Here is a 20,566-nt window from a genome sequence, read left to right on the forward strand (position 1 = left end):
TCACCGGGAGTTCAAGGCCACCCTGAGACTCCATAGTGAATTCCAGGTCAGCTTGGGCTAGAGTGAGACCCTACCTTGAAAAAAACCAAACAACAACAACAAAAATTTTACATTAAAGTTTATACTAAAACATAAATATCCAAGATTATAAAATTATAGGTTGATTAGAAGATGAGTTAAAAGATATTCAGCTCCTCCCAAGGGAGTTACTCTCTTTACCCCACCTCCAAATATGTGTCTACAATGCTTCATGGGACTTTATATTTGATGGGAAAGACAATAGGAAACATAACAAGGTTTAACATTCACGAAGTAGAGGCAGGAGGATCTTAAATTCTAGACCTGCCTGGGGGGTGGGGAGGGAGAGAAGGAGAGGAGAGAGGGGAAAGAGGAAGGAGAGAGAAGAAGAAGAAGGGGGAGAGAGAGGGTGGAAGGGAGAGAAACAGAGAATATGAGAATTAAATGCATTCTCTGTTATACATACTGATTTATCAGTGACTATAGCCTGGCCATTTATTCTTAGCCTCTTGAGATAGTCATATCTTATTAAAGGTATTTTTAATTTTTTTTAACTTTATTTATTTATTTGAGAAAGAGAGAAAAAGGCAAATAGATAGATAGATACATATATAGAGAGAATGGGCATGCTAGGGTCTAGTCACTGCAAATGAACTCCAAACTCATGTGCCACCTTGTGCATCTGGCTTACATGGGCACTAGGGAATTGAACCTGGGTCCTTAGGCTTCACAGGCAAGTGCCTTAACTGCTAAGCTATCTTTCCAGCCCTCAAGATATTTTTTTTTTCCCTAAAAATAACTACCTTTTTAAGTAGGTCTGTCTTCTAGATTTGTCTTGCTCAATACAGTAGCCATATATGGATACTGAGCATTTGAAAAGTGGCTAGTCTTGGGGCTGGAGAGATGGCTCAGAGATTAAAGGCACTTGTTTGCAAAGCCTGACGGCCTGGGATTGATTCCCCAATACCCAGATAAAGCCTAGCGCACAAAGTAGTGCATGTGTTTGGAGTTTGTTTGTGGTGGAGAAAGGCTCTTGGCATGTCCATATTCTCTCAGTCTGTTTCTCTCTCAAATCAATAATAAAAAAATAGCTGGGTATGGTGGTGCACACCTTTAATCCCAGCACGTGGGAGGCCGAGGTAGGACTGTTACCAGTTCAAGACCACTCTGAGACGACATAGTGAATTTCAGGTTAGCCTGGGCTAGAGAGCCAATTTCTCCTGGCCAGTCTTCTGTTGAAGAACATTATCTGACTTATAAATATCCCTTCCATCTCATCTGGAGACTCAATAAACTTTTTTTTTTTTTTTTTAACACGGGGGTCTTGCTAGGTATCTTGTGCTGGCCTCGAATTTACAGCGATCCTCTTGCCTCAGCCTCCTTAGTGTTAGGATTACATGAATATGCCACTACTCTATTTAAAGCCATTAATTTTTTTTTTTTTTTTCAAGGTAGGGTGTCTTTCTAAGCCCAGGCTGACCTGGAACTAACTAGTCTCAGGCTGGTCTGGAATTCACTGCTATCCTCCTACTTCAGCCTCTCCACTGCTGGGGATAAAAGGTAGGTATCACCATGTCTGGCTTAAAGCCACTTTTAATTAAGGGAGGGAGGGAGAGAGAGAGAATTTTTTACTTTTCCAGAAGTGATATTTAAGACAGTATCATAAATATGATATTAATGATTATGATACTGTGCCTGACGCTATCAAACATTCCTCCAGGCTCTTCTGTTTACTTCTCTGAGTGCACTGCTTCTGTCAGTGGTTAACCTTAGACTTAACCCTCAGTGCCAGAGCAGATTTTTCTTTGCTTTCCTTATGATCTCCGGGGGTGGGGGTGGGGGAGGGGGGAAGAAGGGAGGAGATCTGTCCATTTAAAGGTAAGTTACCATGAACTTGTTTCTATTTGGAAAACAGCAAACTTTCCTGGCATGCTGTTGGGCTCCTAGTGAGAGCTTCTGTGTCGGTGAGCATTGCTGGCGGATGCACTGGTCCTTGCTTCTGCTTCCTTAGGATTCTCTACCCTCCTGTTCTTGTCTTAGTGCAAGAGGCTGTGTGTTCCACTGCTGCAAAGCTACAAATGCAAATGTTCCATTCTCTTCCATTTCCCCATGCTTTGTAAGTAAGATCCTTTTATTTCAACTGTGCCCAAGATTTGGTCAGGATCTAGCTGAAGCCCCCTTTTTCTTTTCCTTCCTCCCTCCCTCCCTTCCTTCCTTCCTTCCTTTCTTTTTAAAAATTTATTTGAGAGTGACGGGTGGGGGGGGAGTGGGGAGGGTGGGAGAATGGGCATACCAAGGCCTCCAGCCACTGCAAACGAACTCCAGATGCATGTGCTCCCTTGTGTATCTGGCTTACATGGGTCTTGGAGAATCAACCCTTGAACTGGGGTCCTTAGGTTTCACAGGTAAATGCTTAACTGCTAAGCCATCTCTCCAGCACTTGTTTTTTTATTTTGAGGTAGAGTCTCATTCTAGCCCAGGCTGACCTGGAATTCACTATGGAGTCTCAGGGTGGCCTTGAACTCATGGCGATCCTTCTACCTCTGCCTCCCGAGTGCTGGGATTAAAGGTGTGCACACCCATGCCCAGCTCCACCTTTTCTTCTTTAGTTATACTCCCTTATCCATAATTTCACTTGTCAGCATTTCAGTTACTTGAGGTCAACTGTAATTGGAAAATATTAAATGGAAAAATTTGAAAACAATGTGAATTTTTTTTTCAAGGTTGGGTCTTGCTCTAGCCCAGGCTGACCTGGAATTTGCTATGTAGTCTCAGGCTAGCCTCAAACCCACAGCAATCTTCCTACCTCTGCCTCCCAAGTGCTGGGATTAAGGGTATGTGCCACCAAGCCCTGTTCAATTCATATATATTTAAAAATTTTTATTTATTTATTTGAGACAGAGAGAGAGAGAGAGAGGGAGAGAGGGAGAGAGAATGGGTGTGCCAGGGCCTCTAACCACTGCAAACGAACTCCAGACGCATGTGCCACCATGTGCATCTGGCTTATATGGGTCCTGGAGAATCAAACCAGGGTCCTTAGGCTTTTCAGGCCTGCATCTTAACCGCTAAGCCATCTCTCCAGCCCTCACTTCATAAATTTTAAGATGCATGCCATTCTGAGTAGCACAATGAATCTCCCACCTTTCTCTCAGATCCTGTCCCAGATGTGAATCATCCTTTTGTCCAGAGTACCCACATGGTGTCCACTACACTACTACACTGAGTGGCCATCTGAATGATCATGTCAACTTGCATGGTCATGCAATATATGGTTTAGTACTACTTGAGGTTATAGGTATCACTGGAGGTTTTGGCATGTATCCCCTGCCAATGGGGCTGGGGAGGACAAGTGTGCTTTCTCTCTCCATTATTTATAGCTTTGGTTATCACTCAGTTCTCCTGGGGCAGGGGTTACGGCTCCTCTTCACTCTCTCCGGGTTCTCTGCTCCTACCTCTATTACAGAGCTCATGCAGAGTACGCTTGTTTACCCCTCACCCCCAACTCCTCCAACAGATGAAGAAGTCCCCTGGGGCAGGGATACCCATCCTTCATTTCTACAACTCCAGCACCCAGCCTCCTGTACCATTTACATGGGTTCATAATACAGTTACTGACTGAATCAGGTGGCCTTTCCAATGTGTAGAATGACTTCTTTAATTTCCCACAGACCTGTGTAGCACTCAGGTATGACTTCTAAATCCCTTCCATAATTTATGATGTCCACCCCCCCCCCCAGCTCTTTCTCTCTCTCTGTGTATTTGAGGTAGGGTCTCATTCTAGTCTAGCTGACCTGGAATTCACTATGTAGTCTCAGGCTGACCTTGAACTCACATGGATCCTCCTACCTCTGCCTCCTGAGTGCTGGGATTAAACGCATTTGCCACCACGCTATAATGTCCTTTAAAGTGAGTGACTACTCACAGTCACGTTGGGGAACAGAACCTGGTCATACTGAGTATGAACGATCACCATGGGTACACTTACATACTCACACATATTAAGTGACTTGGGCGGTGCCAAGAAACATCTCCTTCCTTACAAAACTGCTCCTCCCGCTGGTGGCCTATCCAATTGTCTGGAATTCTGCCATTGGAGTTCAATACCTTTAGGCTAAAGTACTGCCACTTTAAACCATGTGTGTGTTATACGCATGCATGTGCACACAGAGATATATTAGTCACTGAATCATTAAGAAGTCAGGAGTACTAGCGTAACATAGCCTGCTCCAGTGAACACATGATCTGATCATAAGGGATCAAGGAGAAGAAGGTGTGGAGTAAATTCAAAGCCACTGGCCCTGGATTGAAGCAGACCAACAAGACAGTCAGAAAGGCCAAAAGCCTAGAGCATTTTTAAATTCTGGTTTTATTGATTAGGCTTTTAAAATGGACAGATGTTCGTGATCTGTCAGGAAAAGGCATGGATTTCTTGGTTTAGCAAGCCAGCAAACCTCATCTCTTGACCATCTGCTTTTATCTTGACAATTGGCCATTTGAAAAGCACCCCTATCATTTTACAGAGGAAGGCATTAATTAAAGTCCAAGGGGATTAAATACTTTGCTGGAGGTCTCATAACAAAACCCGACTAGAGAGTCAAGATGCCCCGGGTGGTAGCACCCTTGCCTATCCCATCAGCCTCAAAACAAGTCCACACTAGTTCGTGGGTTCCTCTGTCCATTTTTCCAAAGAAATACTGCGCTCATTATAGCAACCACATAGCTTCATGTAGGAAACCATCACTCCCTGATTTGTAGACTTTACAATGGCCTTTCAGTTCAGTTAACCACAAACATCTATTTATCAAAGGAAACTAGGGATAAATTTGTACACACTGTAGTTACAGAATATAAAAACCCACATTAACAAGTAAGCCACAAATTAAACCAAGGGGCACGTTAGTACTCTATGGTTGTGGGGGCCTGTAATTCCCCATCCGCTTGAGATCTATCCAGGAGCTGGCTTACCTTGTCCCGCAGGCCGGGACTCCTCCAGACTTCTGATGTCACGAGGAAAGGCCAAGGTAACCATGGGCAGTTGGCTCAGTACAATCATAAGTGTAAACATACTTTGGCAACTGTCAAACAAATTAACATAAAACAATTAAAAAAAAAAAAAAAACCCTCAAACCGGGAGTGGCGGCGCAAGCCTTTACTCCAAGCACTCGAGAAGCAGAGCTATGAGGATGGCCGCGAGTTCGAAGCCAGCCTTGGGACTACAGAGTGAATGCCAAGGCAGCCTGGGCTAGATGGGAGACTCTAAAAACAAACACACAGAGAAAAAAACAATTTAAAATAATAATAATAATAAAAATAAAAATAAAACCCAGCTCCTGTGTCAGCACTTTTGAGTTTCGGTGGGAACTGAGTCACCAACCTGTTGTCCTCAGAGCCGCCGCGTGACTGCGCCCCACGCGCGGTTTCGGTCTGCTGGACCCGGGGGCGCCGGCGACGAACGCTGCGGCCCGCAGTCCTCCGCCGAGGCCGCCGGGCTCTGCGCTTCCCAGGGCTGGGGGGCACGGCGGGGTCACGGCGGCGTCCCTGCGGCCCCGAGCCCCGCGCTGCTGCGGCTCGCGAGCGAGGAGGCGGCTCCGGGCGGCGCTCCTCCCCGGGGCCGGCTCGCTGCGGCCCGCCTCCGGTGGCGCGGCGTCCCCGCCCCTGGGGCCCCGCCCGCGTGCCTGCCCCGGGACTAGTTTCTGGACCCCGGCCTCTCGGAGCATCCTCCCCACTTGTCGCCGCTGAGCTGAGTGCTCTTGGCGCCTTGGGGTCCCCCAGCGCCCCGCTTGTGCTAAGCCACCCCAAGCCATCTGTTCTCTGACGGTGGTCCAGGGCTGTTACTGAGATACGACTTTTTTTTTTTTTTTTTTTAAAGCAATTACATTAGTTCTCAAATGGGGTTCTCCAGGTCTGGGATACCTCCAGGATTCTTTCCAGAAGTTTCGAGGTCAAAACTTATTTCCAGCAGGGCGCGGATGGCTCATGCCTTTAATCCCAGCACTTGGGAGGCAGAGGAAGGAGGGTCGCTGTGAGTTGGAGGCCACTTTGAGACTACAGAGTGAATTAGGTCAGCCTGGCTAGACAGAGACTCTACTTCAAAAAAACAAAAACCGAACTTATTTTCTTTTTTCCTATTTTATTTATTAATTTGAGAGAGAGAGAGAGAGAGAGAGAGAATGGACACGCCAGGGCCTTCAGCCACTGTAAACGAACTCCACACTCATGTGCCACTTTGTGCATCTGGCTTACATGGGTTCTGAGGAATTGAACCTGGATCTTTTGGCTTCACATGCAAATGCCTTAACCACTAAGCCATTTAACCAGCCCAAAAGACCTGATTTCCAAGATAACAAAACACGATGTTTCCTCTTTTCCTTTCATCCTCTCAAGGATGTGGTGAAATTTTCAAAAAGTTATTTGAGGGATGATGACATCACTCTACCAAGTAATAAATATAGGAGTGTGTGTGAATGCTGATGCGTTTTCAGTATCTTCTAGGGTGTTAGGCTTTTTGTGTCAAAATATGACTTTAGAGATTATTAAATTTGCTTGTTCTCAACCTTTCTCTACTTTTTATTAGTAATCTGGCCATATCTACCATGATAACAAATAACTTCATTATGCTTAATCTTGAAATCTTGAATTTTCCACTAAGGTTTTTGTGTGTGTATGTGTAAACACAACAAAATGAACACACTTTGTTGTTTTGATTTGAAAATTTTATGTGAAGGGTTGAGAAGATGACCTATTGGTTAAAGGCAAAGACGGCCTGCCCAGGTTCAATTCCCAAGCTGCCCACGTATGCCAGGTGCAAAAGATGGCACAAACATCTGGTGTTGAGTTGCAACAGCAAGGGGCCCTGGCACTTCCCCCACACATGCAAACACATACACACATACATACATAAAATGTTATGTGAGGGCTGGAGAGATGGCTTAGCGGTTAAGCGCTTGCCTGTGAAGCCTAAGGACCCCGGTTCGAGGCTTAATTCTCCAGGTACCACGTTAGCCAAGTGCACAAGGGGCGCACACATCTGGATTTTGTTTGCAGTGGCTGGAGGCCCTGGCGTGTCCATTCTCTCTCTCTTTCTCTCTATCTGCCTCTTTCTCTCTCTATCACTCTCAAATAAATAAATAAAAATGAACAAAAAAATTTAAAAAAAATGTTATGTGAAAAATATCATTAGATGGGCTGGAAAGATTGCTCAGTAGTTAAAGGTGCTTGCTTGCAAAGCCTGATAGACTGGGTTTGATCCCCCAGTACCCATGGAAAGCCAGATGCACAAAGTGGCACATGCAACTGGAGTTCTTTTGCAGTGGTTGAGGCCCTAGTACTCGCTCGCTCTCTCTCTCCTTGCAAACAAATAAAGTATTTAAGGAATATGTTGTTAGATATAATTCACGTAAGTATAGGGATTAGAGAGCATGAAACTGCCCTAAGATCTTATTTGACAACAGCTGCCTCAAGCCAGCTGGTAGGCAGAATACCTAAGCTAGGTGATCTCTACATCCTTCCTTGTCCAAATGACATGCTTAGCAATTCTTTGAAACAATTTTTAAAACATATTATTTATTTGTTTATTTGTAAGCAGAGAGGGGGGGGGAGGGGGAGGGGGAGGGAGGGAGAGAGAGAGAGAGAGAAGAGAGACAGAGCCTCTAGTCGTTGTAAATGAATTCCAGATGCATGCACTACTGTGCATCTGGCTTTTTGTGGGTACTTGAGGAATCAAATTCTGGTCATTAGGCTTTGCAGGCAAATGCCTTAGCTATTCTACCTGCTCTGAAACAATTTTTTTTTTCAAGGTAGGGTCTCACTCTGGCCCAGGCTGAGCTGGAATTCACTATGGAGTCTCAGGGTGGCCTCAAACTCACAGCGATCTTCCTACCTCTGCCTCCCGAGTGCTGGGATTAAAGGTGTCCACCACCACGCCCGGCTTTGAAACAATTTTTAAAAATATTTTATTTTTATTTACTTGAGAAAGAGGGGCTAGAGAGATGGATTAGTGGTTAAGGTGTTTGCCTGCAAAGCCAAAGGTCCTGGGTTTAATTCCCCAGGACCCATATAAGTCAGATGCACAAGGGGGAGCATGTGTCTGGAGTTCATTTGCAATGGCTGGATACCCTGGCATGCCCATTCTTTCTCTCCCTCTCTGCCTCTTTCTCTCTCTCAAATAAATAAATAAAAATAAAGTTTATTTGAGAAAGAGAGAGAGGGAAAGGTAGATAGAGAAAGAGAGAATGGACATGCCAGAGCCTCCAGCTGCTGTAAAAGAACTCCAGATGTATACATCACCTTCTGTGTCTGGCTTATGTGGGTCCTGGGGACTAGAATCTTGGTCCTCCTTTGGCTTTGCAGACAAGCACCTTAACTGCTAAGCCATCTCTCCAGGCCCAGCCCTGAAATAATTTTTAAGTTCTATTCTTTGGCCAAAGTGGCCTAGCACTTGGTAAAGGCTAAACAGAATTTAAAAGAACAACAACAACAGCAACAACAAAAACAAAACAAAATAACAACCCCCCCTACCATTTCCTCCACTTACTAGTCATTAATTCAATTTTCACAATTTTTTTCTTCTTCACAAGGCAATTGTCTTTTTTTCATATTCTGAGAGTCAAATGAATTTTTCCTAATTTTTCTGCAAACATTTTGTCTTTATTGCTTCCTTATAAACACTTTTCCTTTGCCTTTCTTCTTTTTTTCTCAATTTTTTTTTAAACATTTTATTTATTTATTTGAGAGCGACAGACACAGGGAGAAAGACAGATAGAGGGAGAGAGAGAGAATGGGCGCGCCAGGGCTTCCAGCCTCTGCAAACGAACTCCAGACGCGCGCGCCCCCTTGTGCATCTGGCTAACGTGGGACCTGGGGAACCGAGCCTCGAACCGGGGTCCTTAGGCTTCACAGGCAAGCGCTTAACCGCTACGCCATCTCTCCAGCCCTTTTTCTCAATTTTTATTAACATTTTCCATGATTATAAAAAATACTCCATGGTAATACCCTCTCTCCCCCCACTTTCCCCTTTGAAATTCCATTCTCCATCAAATCCCCTACCCATCTCAATCAGTCTCTCTTTTCTTTCTTTTTTTTTTTAATTTTTATTTATTTATTTGAGAGCGACAGACACAGAGAGAAAGACAGATAGAGGGAGAGAGAGAGAGAATGGGCGCACCAGGGCCTCCAGCCTCTGCAAACGAACTCCAGACGCGTGCGCCCCCTTGTGCATCTGGCTAACGTGGAACCTGGGGAACCGAGCCTCGAACCGGGGTCCTTAGGCTTCACAGGCAAGCGCTTAACCGCTACGCCATCTCTCCAGCCCTCTCTTTTCTTTTGATGTCATGATCTTTTCCTCCTCTTATGATAGTCTTGTGTAGGTAATGTCAGGCACTGTGAGGTCATGGGTATCCAGGCCATTTTGTGTCTGGGGGGAGCATGTTATAACAAGTCCTAACCTTCCTTTGGCTCTTATGTTCTTTCCGCCGCCTTTTCTGCATTAGACTCTGAGCCTTGGAAGGTGTGATCGAGATGTTAGTACTCCAGTCACTTCTTTCCAGCACTATGATGCCTTCTGAGTCGTCCCAAGGTCACTGCCCTATGAAAAGAGAAGATTCTCTACCCAAAGTGAGAGTAGCGTTAATATAAGTGTATGAATATTAAGACAAGTGCTTACTGGGCAGTTTGATAAGTATAGTATATACATTTAGCCAGACAGCAGCAGATGTTACACCCCTAGGGCTCATGACTACCCCTGTTTTAAGTTTTCAGTATCAGCAATGTGTTTCCCCCCATGGAGCAGGCCTCCAGTCCAATTGGAGGGCAGTTGGTTTCCACCATGACAGACGTGCCACTATTGCACCTGTTGGCTCATTTGACCTGGCTAACCAATTATAAGGCTTGCAGTGTCCACTGTTGAATATCTTCACTGGTGGTATCTCTTTCTCCCACTGAACTACATGTAGAATGGCTTCTTCTAGCTTTCTGTCAGCTGGTCTACATGGAGGAGGTTATTAGCTCAGTTCCAGCAGGATTTCTCAGTGGCTTTGCAGCCCAAGTATGTGGAGTCTTAAGCATTAGGGTCTTATTATCTATTCCTGGTGGGAAATCAAGGGCCTCTCCTTTGCCTTTCTTCTGATCTCACTCTCTTCACTTTCTACTTGACCACCTTGTGATTTAACTTGTTTCCATGACAGGTCCTCCCTTCCTTAATTTAATAAAAAAAATTTTTTTTTTTCCAATGTAGGGTCTTGCTTTAGCCCAGGCTCACCCAGAATTAAACACAGGCTGGGACTGGAGAGATGGCCTAGTGGTTAAGGTGCTTTCTTGCATAACAAAAAGACCCTAGTTCAATTCCCTAGGACCCACATAAGCCAGATGCATAAGGTAGCGCATGTGTCTGGAATTTGTTTGCAATGGCTAGATGCCCTGGGGCGTCCATTCTCTCTCCCTCTCTCTCGAGAAAATAAATAAAAATGAAATAAAAATAAATTCAGGGTGGCCTTGAACTCACAGTGGTCCTCCTACCTTAGCCTCCCAAGGGGTGGGATTTAAAGGCAGAGCTTTTCTTATTTTTTAAGCAATTTGGATCAGACTGTTGAAGAGACTACAAATGATATGGCACTGCTGAACACAAGAGCAGGATACATCCTTCCGAGAACACCTCTTCTGTTTATTCATTTGGTCAACTTTAGTCCTGAGAGATAAACACATCCTTCTGTTGTGGAGAACTGTGTCTGAGATCTGCATCTAAGAACGTGTGCCTGTGACGTTCTCCTCGGGGCAAAAGCACACTTACTTCTTCCCCAGTACCCAGAAGAGGGCCTTCTGTGTTATTCATACTCAGTACACTTTTGATAGGGAAGCAATTTATTTTCAGGTAGAAGTGCTTCACACTCATTCGGGGAGAAGCACATGGTCAGCTGTGTGGAATCAGCAGATGTGAGCCAGGATGACATTCCTTGGGAGAATGAGTCTACCCACGTAACTGGATAATTGGAGCAAAACAGTGAGGCTTTGTGCTCACGCCAAATATCAGAGTTTATAAACTGAGAGTCAGATGGAGAAGTGAAAGGCTGTTTCCCTGTGGTCAGCTGCATTCTGTATCTTTCCTGTGCTATGGGAATTTGGCACATGGACTTCAATCACTATGAGATTGTTAGATAGCCTGAGGTTTGTTGGGCGAGACTGATGACATTTTCTGTTGTTTACTTTTTGCATCCAACTTCTTATTTTTCAATTTTTTTTTTTTTTGTTGTTGTTCTGTTTTGATTTGGTTTTTCAAGGTAGGGTCTCACTCTAGCCCAGGCTACCTGGAATTCACTAGGTAGTCCCAGGCTGGACTCAAACTAATGACAATCATCCCACCTCTGTGTTCTAATGCTGGGATTAAAAGTGTGCACCACCACGCCCAGGTGTATTTGCTTTTAAAGTTTCAGTTTTCTTTTGCTTTTCTTCTAAAACATTTTGAATGCTCTTATCTGTGGGAAATGGGCCAGATATCATGATTGGTATTTCACGCAGAGGAATACTGAAGCATGTAGAAGTGATTGAACAGTCATTGGCCGAGTAGTTGCCAGGTTCTTGACTCTTTCCAGAGCTTTCTTTTGCGTGATTAAGCAATGAAGAGCAGTAGGTAAGGAATTATCTAGTTTCAAAAGAAATGAAAGTAATGATGTGAATGTACTTGAATGAATGAGAAAAAGCAGCTCTGGGTATGAGCACACACCCACCCATCCACTTACCTATGTGAACTCAAGAATGAAATCGAAACTGGCTGTATTGTGTGGGCATGCAGATGGACTCAAAGACTGTGACAGGAAATGTTAAGGTTTCGGCCATGAAACTGCAACGTATACACTTAAAGACATGCTACTGGGAGCAGGAGAGCAAGTTGGCTGAACTTGTTTCTGTGACAGTTTAGCCTTGACATTTCAGTATCATGGATTGCTGTTTTAATTTATTCTAAGGTCTGTAAGTGGAAAATGAAAGACTCCTTCTCTTCAAGATTAATTATATGTAGGTATTTTCAGAACCATCATATAAGTAAAAGGGTTAAGGACTTTATTGTAATCAATTGTCAGAATTTTCTTAGGAAATGACACAGCTTATGTTATCATTGAAGAACAGTGATTTCTAAAAATAATATTTCATAAACAAAACCAAGAATCCTGTGAGACATTATCTTTTCTCTTACTATGAGTAGCGATAACAACTCCATGTCATGCTCAGAAAACAATAATCCTAGCTGGGTGTGGTGGTGCACACTTTTATTCCCAGCACTGAGAGGCAGAGGTAGGTGGATCACTGTGAGTTTGAGGTTACTCTGAGACTACATGGTGAATTCTAGGTCAGCCTGGGCTAGAGCAAGATCCTACCTCAAAAAAAAAAACAAAAACAAACAAACAAACAAAAAAAAACCTCATAGTCCTTACAGCAAATGGGAATCTGAATCAGGGCGGTCCTAATGTCCTGAGGTGCTATGTATGACAGGGACTGTGTCACAGCTTTGTCATAGAACTGTCATTGTCTATTTAGAACTTGACATTTTTAAACTATAGTTAATCCATCAGTAATAATTCATTTATTATCATAATCTTACTGACCAGAGTACAATTTTATTGCTTTTCCTTTTCCTTTTATTTATTTTATTTTATTTTTTGAGGAAAGCCCAACAGACTGCCCCCCTTTTTGTTAATGTGGGAGAGGGAGAGAGAAAAAGGGAGTGAGAGGGAGAAGATTGGCACACCAGGGACTTCAGCTACTGTAATGACCTCCAGACGCATGTGACATCTTGTACACATGTGCCACCTTGCATGCTTGTGTCACTATGTACATCTGGCTTACGTAGGTTCTGAAGAATTGAACCTGAGTCCTTTGGCTTCTCAGGCAAGCGACTTTATTGCTAAGCCATTTCTCCAGCCCTCTTTTCCTTTTTTTGAGACAGAGTCTCACTATGTACCCTAGCCTGGTCTTGATATTTTGTTTCCCTTGCTTTAGCCTCCCCAAATCCAGCATTATAGGTATGTGTCACCACACCCAGTGCCACACAATTTTTATGTTATCTTCTTGTAAACTCATATTCAAGTAATCATAGTGTTATGATTTTTTATACAAAAGTTTATGTAGCATTAGGTGCAAAACCATACTTTCTCTTTTCAAATTTTTTTTTTTATTGACAACTTCCATAATTGTAGACAATAACCCATGGTAATTCCCTCCCTTCCACCACTTTCCCCTTTGCTCCTCTCTCCATCATTCCTCTCCTCCCTCTCAATCAGTCTCTCTTTTACTTTGATGTTATCATCTTTTCCTCCTGTAATGATGGTCTGGTGTAGGTAGTGTCAGGCGCTGTGAGGTCATGGATATCCTGGCCATTTTGTGTCTGGAGGAACACGTTGTAAGGAGTCCTACCCTTCCTTTGGCTCTTACATTCTTTATGTCACCTGTGGTATGTGATAGAGATATTTCAGTGATAAGCACTCCTTGGTCACTTCTTCTCAGTACCATGGTACCTTCTGAGGCATCCCAAGGTCACTGCCATCTGAAAAGAGAAGCTTCTCTAAGCAAAAGTGAGAGTAGCATTAATATATGGGTATGAACATTAAAAAAAGTGCTTACTGGGCAGTTTGGTGAGCATAGTATATGCATTTAGCCAGACACCAGCAGAAGTTGTACCCCTAGAGCTCATGACTACCCCTTGTTGTAGGTTTTCAGTATCAGGGATGTATTCCCTCCCATGGAACAGACCTCCAGTCTAATTAGAGAGTGGTTGGTTTCCCCATAACAGACGTGCCACTCTTGTACTCATTGGCTCATTTGGCCTGGTTGGCCAAATTTAAGACTTGCAGTGTCCACTGTTGAGTATCTCCACAGGTGATTTCTTTCTCTCCCATTTAACTGCATGGAGTATAGCTTTTTCCAGCTTTCTGTCAGCTGTTGCACATAGGGGAGGTTTACAGCTCAGTTCTAGCAGGATTTCTCAGTGACCTTGCAGCCCAAGTATGTGGAATCTTCAGCAATAGGGTTTTACCATCTATTTCTGGTGGGAAACTAAAAGCCTTGGCAATAGCCTGTAATGTTTTTGGGGTATCAGTGACCTCCCTGGCCAACAACTCACTGAAAGGTATCCCATCCCTGGCACTGAAAATTTTCTAGTAATAATCTATGGCTTCTGGGTGCACCATTGTCTCAAAAGGTACATTTCCATATGACTTATTTATATCTTAGATTTTGATTAGCTTTCCCTCCAACTTTTCTTTACCCAGTCTCTTCCCCTGACCTCACTTATGCCTTTTCACCCCCATTAATCTGTTCTTCTACTTAAATATATACAATACCATGGTATTACATCTGCCCTCCCTCCCTTCCTATTCCCTGTATATACCCTTTCTAGTCTACTGGCCTCTGCTATTAAGTTTTATTCCTACTTATATAGAAGTCCAATTATTTGTAGCTAGGATCCACATATGAGAGAGAACATGTAGGTTACCTCACTAAGTATAATCCTTTCCAGATCCATCCATTTTCCTGCAAATTTTTCTTTCTTTCTTTCTTTTTTTTTTTTTGGTTTTTTTTTTTTTTGTTTGTTTGTTTTTGTTTTTGTTTTACAAGGTAGGGTCTCACTTTAGCTCAGGCTGACCTGGAATTCTCTGTGCAGTCTCAGGGTGGCCTCGAACTCACAGTGATCCTCCTACCACTGCCTCCTGAGTGCTGGGATTATTCCTGCAAATTTCACCACTGTATTCACCAGGCTAGCTGGCCCATGAGCTTCTGGGAAGCCCACTATGGCTTCCAGCACTTTTTATTTCTATCTTTTGGTTTTTCGAGGTAGGGTCTTGCTCTAATCCAGGCTGACCTGGAATTCACTATGTAGTTCCAGGCTGGCCTTGAACTCACAGCAATCTGGGATTAAAGGCATATGCCACCCTGCTAGAACTGAGCTGTAAACCTCCCCTATGTGCAATAGCTGACAGAAAGCTGGAAAAAGCTATACTCCATGCAGATTTTATAAGGGTTTTGGAAAGAAACTCAAGTCCTCATGCTTGTACAACAGGAATACACAGCCCTGTGTATTTGCTTTTTTCCCATTTCCCAATTTTATCTTCTTTTCCCTACTTTCATTTCCTCTTATTTCTTTAAAGCTGTCCTTTTGTGTATGTGTATATATGATATAAAATATGTATATATATTTATACATATTTTGTATATATATAAGATATATGGTGGGGCTGAGGTAGGGTTTTGCTCTAGCCTAGGCTGATCTTGAATTCACTAAGTAGTGTCAGGTTGGCCTCAAACTCACAGTGAGCCTCCTATCTTGGTCTCCTGAGTGCCAGGATTAAAGGTGTGTGCTACCGCTCCTGGGAAAGAGGGGAGGGGAGAGAGAGAATGAATTCGCCAGGGCCTCTAGCTGCTGAAAACAAACTCAGATGCTACCTTGTACATCTGCCTTTATGTGGGTGCTGGGGTATTGAACCTAGGTCATCAGACTTTGTAGGCAAATGCCTTAACTGCTGAGCCATTGCTAGCCTCATCTCTTAGTCCCTGAAATTGAAAAAAGAAGTTTATTTATTTACTTGCGAGAGAAAGAGAGAGAGAGAGAAAATGGTCATGTCTAGGTATATAGCCACTGCAAATGAACTCCAGACACAATGCAACCTTATGCATCTGGTTTACATGGGTACTGGGGAATCGAACCTGAGTCCTTAGGTTTCGTGTGCAAGTGTATTAACTGCTAAGCCATCTCTCCAGCCCTGAAAATTTTTTATTATGATTGTAAACTCCTTTCTCTCTCTCTCTGTCTCTCTCTCCATCCTCTTACTATTTCCTCTTTTCTGTCTTTCCTTATTTATTTTTTGGTGCTGGGAATTGTACCGAGGGCCACACACATGTTAAGTATATGCTCTACAACAGAGCTGCACCCCAGTTCCCCAATTTTTTTCTTATGTTTTTCCTTTTTATTTGAGGTAGGATCTCACTCTAGCCCAGGCTGACCTGGAATTCACTATGTAGTCTCAGGCTGGCCTCGAACTCACAGTGATCCTCCTACCTCAGCCTCCCAAGTGCTGGGATTAAAGGTGTGCGCCACCATGCCCAGCTTCCCGTTTTTCTTTTGTTTGTGTGTATACGGTATGTGGTATGTGGTGTATATGCCTACACTGTGGTGCCATATGTTCTTGCCTAGGATTTGTGTAATTTTAAGTGAAACTCTATGAAACTGACATTTTTTTTGCAAATCACAAATAATCAAATACTTGCAGTTTCATATATTTCAACCTAATAGTTTTCTTCAATGCTAGCCTTTGGACTACCAGGTCTCAATGAATTACTATTTATTGAATCAGTAAATACATTTTTTTTTTTTTTTGTCAACCTGTTCTAGGAAATTCTATTTTAAAGCTTGAAGACCTGGATTCCACTAGTCAGAGAGATTTGTACCAATTGAGAGTGTCGATTGTGTATGCAGAGTGGCCGCTTCTGTTGTTTTCTGATGGGTCCTTGCCATGTAGCCCAGGCTGGCCTCAAACTTGTGATTCTTCTGCTTCCACCCTGAGGGTTTTGGGATTATAATCACGTGCCACCACACACAGCTGGACTATAATCATGTACAGTTTTCCCAAATCTGCTGATTCCTTTATTGTGTTCTCCATGTTATGAATATGCTATAGATAAGCCCCCTTGGGATATTCCTGTTACCTTCATCAGTGTTATTCTACATATATTTGAATGAATGTAAGCAAATAAATTTATGGCACATACATCTTTTCCTATTTATTTGTGTGTGTGTGTGTGTGTGTGTGTGTGTGTGTGTGTGTCAGGGTCATTTGCAGCTGCAAATACTAGCTGCTTGTGCCACTTTTTGTGTTTGGCTTTATATGGGAGCTGGGTGATTGAACCCAGGCTAGCAGGCTTTGCAAATAAGTGTCTTTACCATTGAGCCATCTTCTCAGACCCACATACATCTTTTTTTGTGAGTACTTGTATATGTGCATATATATATATAGTTAACATCTCTAAAAGTTGAAATATGTTTAGAGACATACAGCTTGTTCAGATACAGCGGAAGTTGAAACGAAGTTCATGTTTCTTAAAATTTATTTTCATTTCAGTCTCATTGGCAGTAAAATGACATATCTGTTATTTCCAAGCCATTCCTTTCTGGTACTCTGCTATCCTCAATTAGGCCTCTGAGATCTTAGACACACTGAAATAATAGCTGAGACTTGGAAAACAGACTTTTAAGCATGTTTAGTTCCCAGAGTTACTGCTGATTGGAATTGACCCTGTTCATAGAGATGTTTTAGTTCAAGATGCTTTTACTACTTTTATATGGTAACTCATAAGCCCATCATTTCCAGCAATCAAATAAGATCTTTGTTTAATGCATTGGCAAACAGGTGCAGAAATTTTGAGAGATTAGTTTAAGGAAATTTGGTAAGTGAATCAGGAGGTGCATTGAAACCAGAGTTTCTGGTTTCTACCCCAGCATGATCTCTACTTTAGCCCACTGGCATTTGAATTCTACTTAATCATTCAGTAATTACACTTATGATTCATGCTGTGTGAATCATGAAGAGATTCTTTTGTTCTCTTTTAGCCATGAAAAGGTGAAATTCAAGCTCTGACTCTGGCATGGGCATCACTCTCTCAAACAATAAAGGACATACTTTTTTATTTTTCAAAAATAAATTTTCCAAGTTTTAAGTATCAAAACAATTGTATCCTTTGTAAGACCTCAAAATAATATAGGAGGGGTATTTAAAGATTTTTTTTTTTTACTAAAGACAACTATTAAAGTAAGCTTCTTTACTGCCTAAGCTTTTAAAATATGAACTCTGGGGCTGGAAAGAGGGCGCAGTGGTTAAGGCTCTTGCCTGCAAAGCCTAATAACCAGGATTTGAATCTCTAATACCCATGTAAAGCCAGATACACCAAGAGGCACATGCACATGGAGTCCATTTGCAGTGGCTGGAGGCCCTGGAATCCCCACTTTTTCTTTCTGTCTCTTTTCATTTGCAAATAAATAAATAAAACTATTTGCAAGCAGGATGTGGTGGTGCACACCTTTAATCCAAGCACTTGGGAGGCAGAGGTAGGAGGATTGCTGTGAGTTCAAGGCCATCCTGAGAATACAGAGTGAATCTCAGGTCAGCTCAGGCTACAGTGAGACCCTACCTCACAAACCAAAACCAAAAACAACAAACAAACAAAAACAACAACAACAAATTCTATTTGTTTTAAAATGAACTCTGGGGGCTGGAGAGATGCCTTAGCAGTTAAGGTACTTGCTTGCGAAGTCTGAGGACCCAGGTTCAATTCTCCAGGTCCCAGGTAAGCCAAATACACAAGGTGGCACATACATCTGGAGTTCATTTGCAGTGGCTAGAGGCCCTGGCGTGCCCATTCTCTCCCTCCCTTCCCTCCCTCTCTCCCCTTCTCTATGTCTCTAATAAATAAAAATAAATTTGAAAAAAATGAACTCTGAAGTACTGTTTATGTCATAGAAAATTTTGTTATATTAAGTGGTGATCCTTTGGACACATTTAATATTGTAATCATGTTTTCAAATATTTGTTATTTATTTACAAGGAGAGGGAGAGGGAGAGGGAGGGAGCGAGGGAGAGAGAGAGAGAGAGAGAAAGAGGGAGAGAGAGAAAGAGAGGGAATGAAGTTGGGCATGCCAGGACCTCTAGCCACTAGACTCCAGATGCATGTGCCAGTTTGTGCACTCAGGTTTGTGTGGGTACTGGAGAACCAAACTAAGGTTGTTAGGCATTGCAGACAAGCACCTTAACCACTGAGAAATCTCTCAAGCCCTTAGTATTGCAATCATTTTATTTGCACAACATCTGTGCAAAGAACATCTAAAAATGTGTTAGACATATCTTTAGTTTTCACTTCAAAATAAATTCCAGAAAATGATCAAGGACAACAATGATAGACTTTACCTTATAAAAACCAAACATGGGCCTGGAGAGGTGGTTTAGCAGTTAAGGCACTTGCTTGTGAAGCCTAAGAATGCATGTTCAAATCTTCAGATCCCACCTAGCCAGACACAAAAATGTGACACAAGCATGCAATGTTGCACATGTGCACAAGGGGGCGCATATGTCTGGACTTCATTCACAGCAGCTTAAAGGCCAAGGCATGCCCATTCTCTCTCTGCCTCTTTCTTTCTCTCAAAATTGAAATAAATAATAATAATAAAAATAATTAAAAGTAAAAATAAAAAAATGTTTAGGTATTATAAATACCACTAAAAGAAAAAACAGCTGGGTGTGGTGATGCATGCCTTTAATGGGAGCCCAAGATAGGAGGATCCCTGTAAGTTCGAGGACAGTCTGAGATGACATAGTGGATTCCTTGTCAGCCTGGGCTAGAGCAAGACCCTACCTCAAAACAAAACAAACAAACAAAACCCCAGAAAAAGTAAAAAAGAAATGACAAACGGAATATATATGCATCATATACAACAGGTAAAATATCATTATTCTTTTTGCTTTTTTTTTTTTTTTTTTTTTTGAGATAGGGAGGGTCTCACTATAGCTCAGGCTGACCTGGAATTCACTGTGTAGTCTAAGAGTGGCCTCAAACTCAGGTGATCCTCCTGCCTCTGCTTCCTGAGTGCTCAAAAGATCCTTATTCTTTTCTTTTTTTTAAAAAAAAATATTTTTAAAATATGTTATTTATTTATTTGAGAGAGAGGGAAAGAAAGAGGCAGAGAAAAAGAGAGAATGGGCATGCCAGGGCCTCCAGCCACTGCAAAAGAACTCCAAACGCATGCACCTCCTTGTGCATCTGGCTTATGTGGATCCTGGGGAATTGACCCCAGGGCCTTAGACTTCTCAGGCAAACGCCTTAATTGCTAAGCCATTTCCCCAGCCCAGGATCCTTCTTCTTGAAAGTGCATTGAGACATCAATAACAAAAAATGAAAAGCCAAGTGTGGTGGCGCACGCCTTTAATCTCAGCACTCGGGAGGCAGAGGTAGGATCACCCTGAGTTTGAGGCCACCCTGAGACTACAGTGAATTCCAGGTCAGCCTGAAAAAACAAAGCAAAACAAAAAAAACATAACAGGTAACTCATAAAAGAAGACATACAGAGCTGGAGAGATGGCTTAGCAGGTAAGGTACTTGCCTGCAAAACCTAAGGGCCCATGTTCAATTCCCCAGTACCCACGTAAAGCCAGAGGCATGTGTTACAAATTAATTAATTAATTAATTTTTTGTTTTTTCTAGGTAGGGTCTTGTTCTAGCCTAGGCTGACCTGGAATTCACTATGTAGTCTCAGGGTGGCCTCGAGCTCACAGCAATCCTTCTATCTCTGCCTCCTGAGTGTTGGGATTAAAGGCATGCACCAGCATGCCCAGCTGAATTTTTAAAAAATATATTTTATTTATTTATATTAGAGAGAGAAGGAGGCAGAGAGAGAGAGAGAGAGAGAGAGAGAGAGAGAGAGAGAGAGAGAGAGAATGGGTGCACTGGGGCCTCCAGCTACTGCAGACAAACTCCATGTGTATGTGTCCCTTTGTGCATCTGGCTTAGTGGGTTCTGGAGAGCT

General features: G+C 42.7%; 1 protein-coding gene across 1 annotated transcript in view; it reads right to left on the reverse strand.

The window, feature by feature from the left end:
• Prrg4 (proline rich and Gla domain 4) overlaps positions 1 to 5,469 on the reverse strand; it is a 31,663-nt gene extending 26,194 nt beyond the window's left edge. The window contains exons 1-2 of the mRNA XM_045157236.1: positions 5,393 to 5,469; positions 4,984 to 5,093 (exon numbers count right to left, since the gene is read on the reverse strand). Coding sequence (XP_045013171.1) covers positions 4,984 to 5,083 — 100 coding nt within the window. The 5' untranslated portion in view covers positions 5,084 to 5,093; positions 5,393 to 5,469. The remainder of the gene's footprint in view (positions 1 to 4,983; positions 5,094 to 5,392) is intronic.
• Between the last annotated feature and the right edge of the window lie 15,097 nt (positions 5,470 to 20,566).

Source organism: Jaculus jaculus, chromosome 8, assembly GCF_020740685.1.
Source record: "Jaculus jaculus isolate mJacJac1 chromosome 8, mJacJac1.mat.Y.cur, whole genome shotgun sequence".
NCBI classification, from domain to species: Eukaryota; Metazoa; Chordata; class Mammalia; order Rodentia; family Dipodidae; genus Jaculus; species Jaculus jaculus.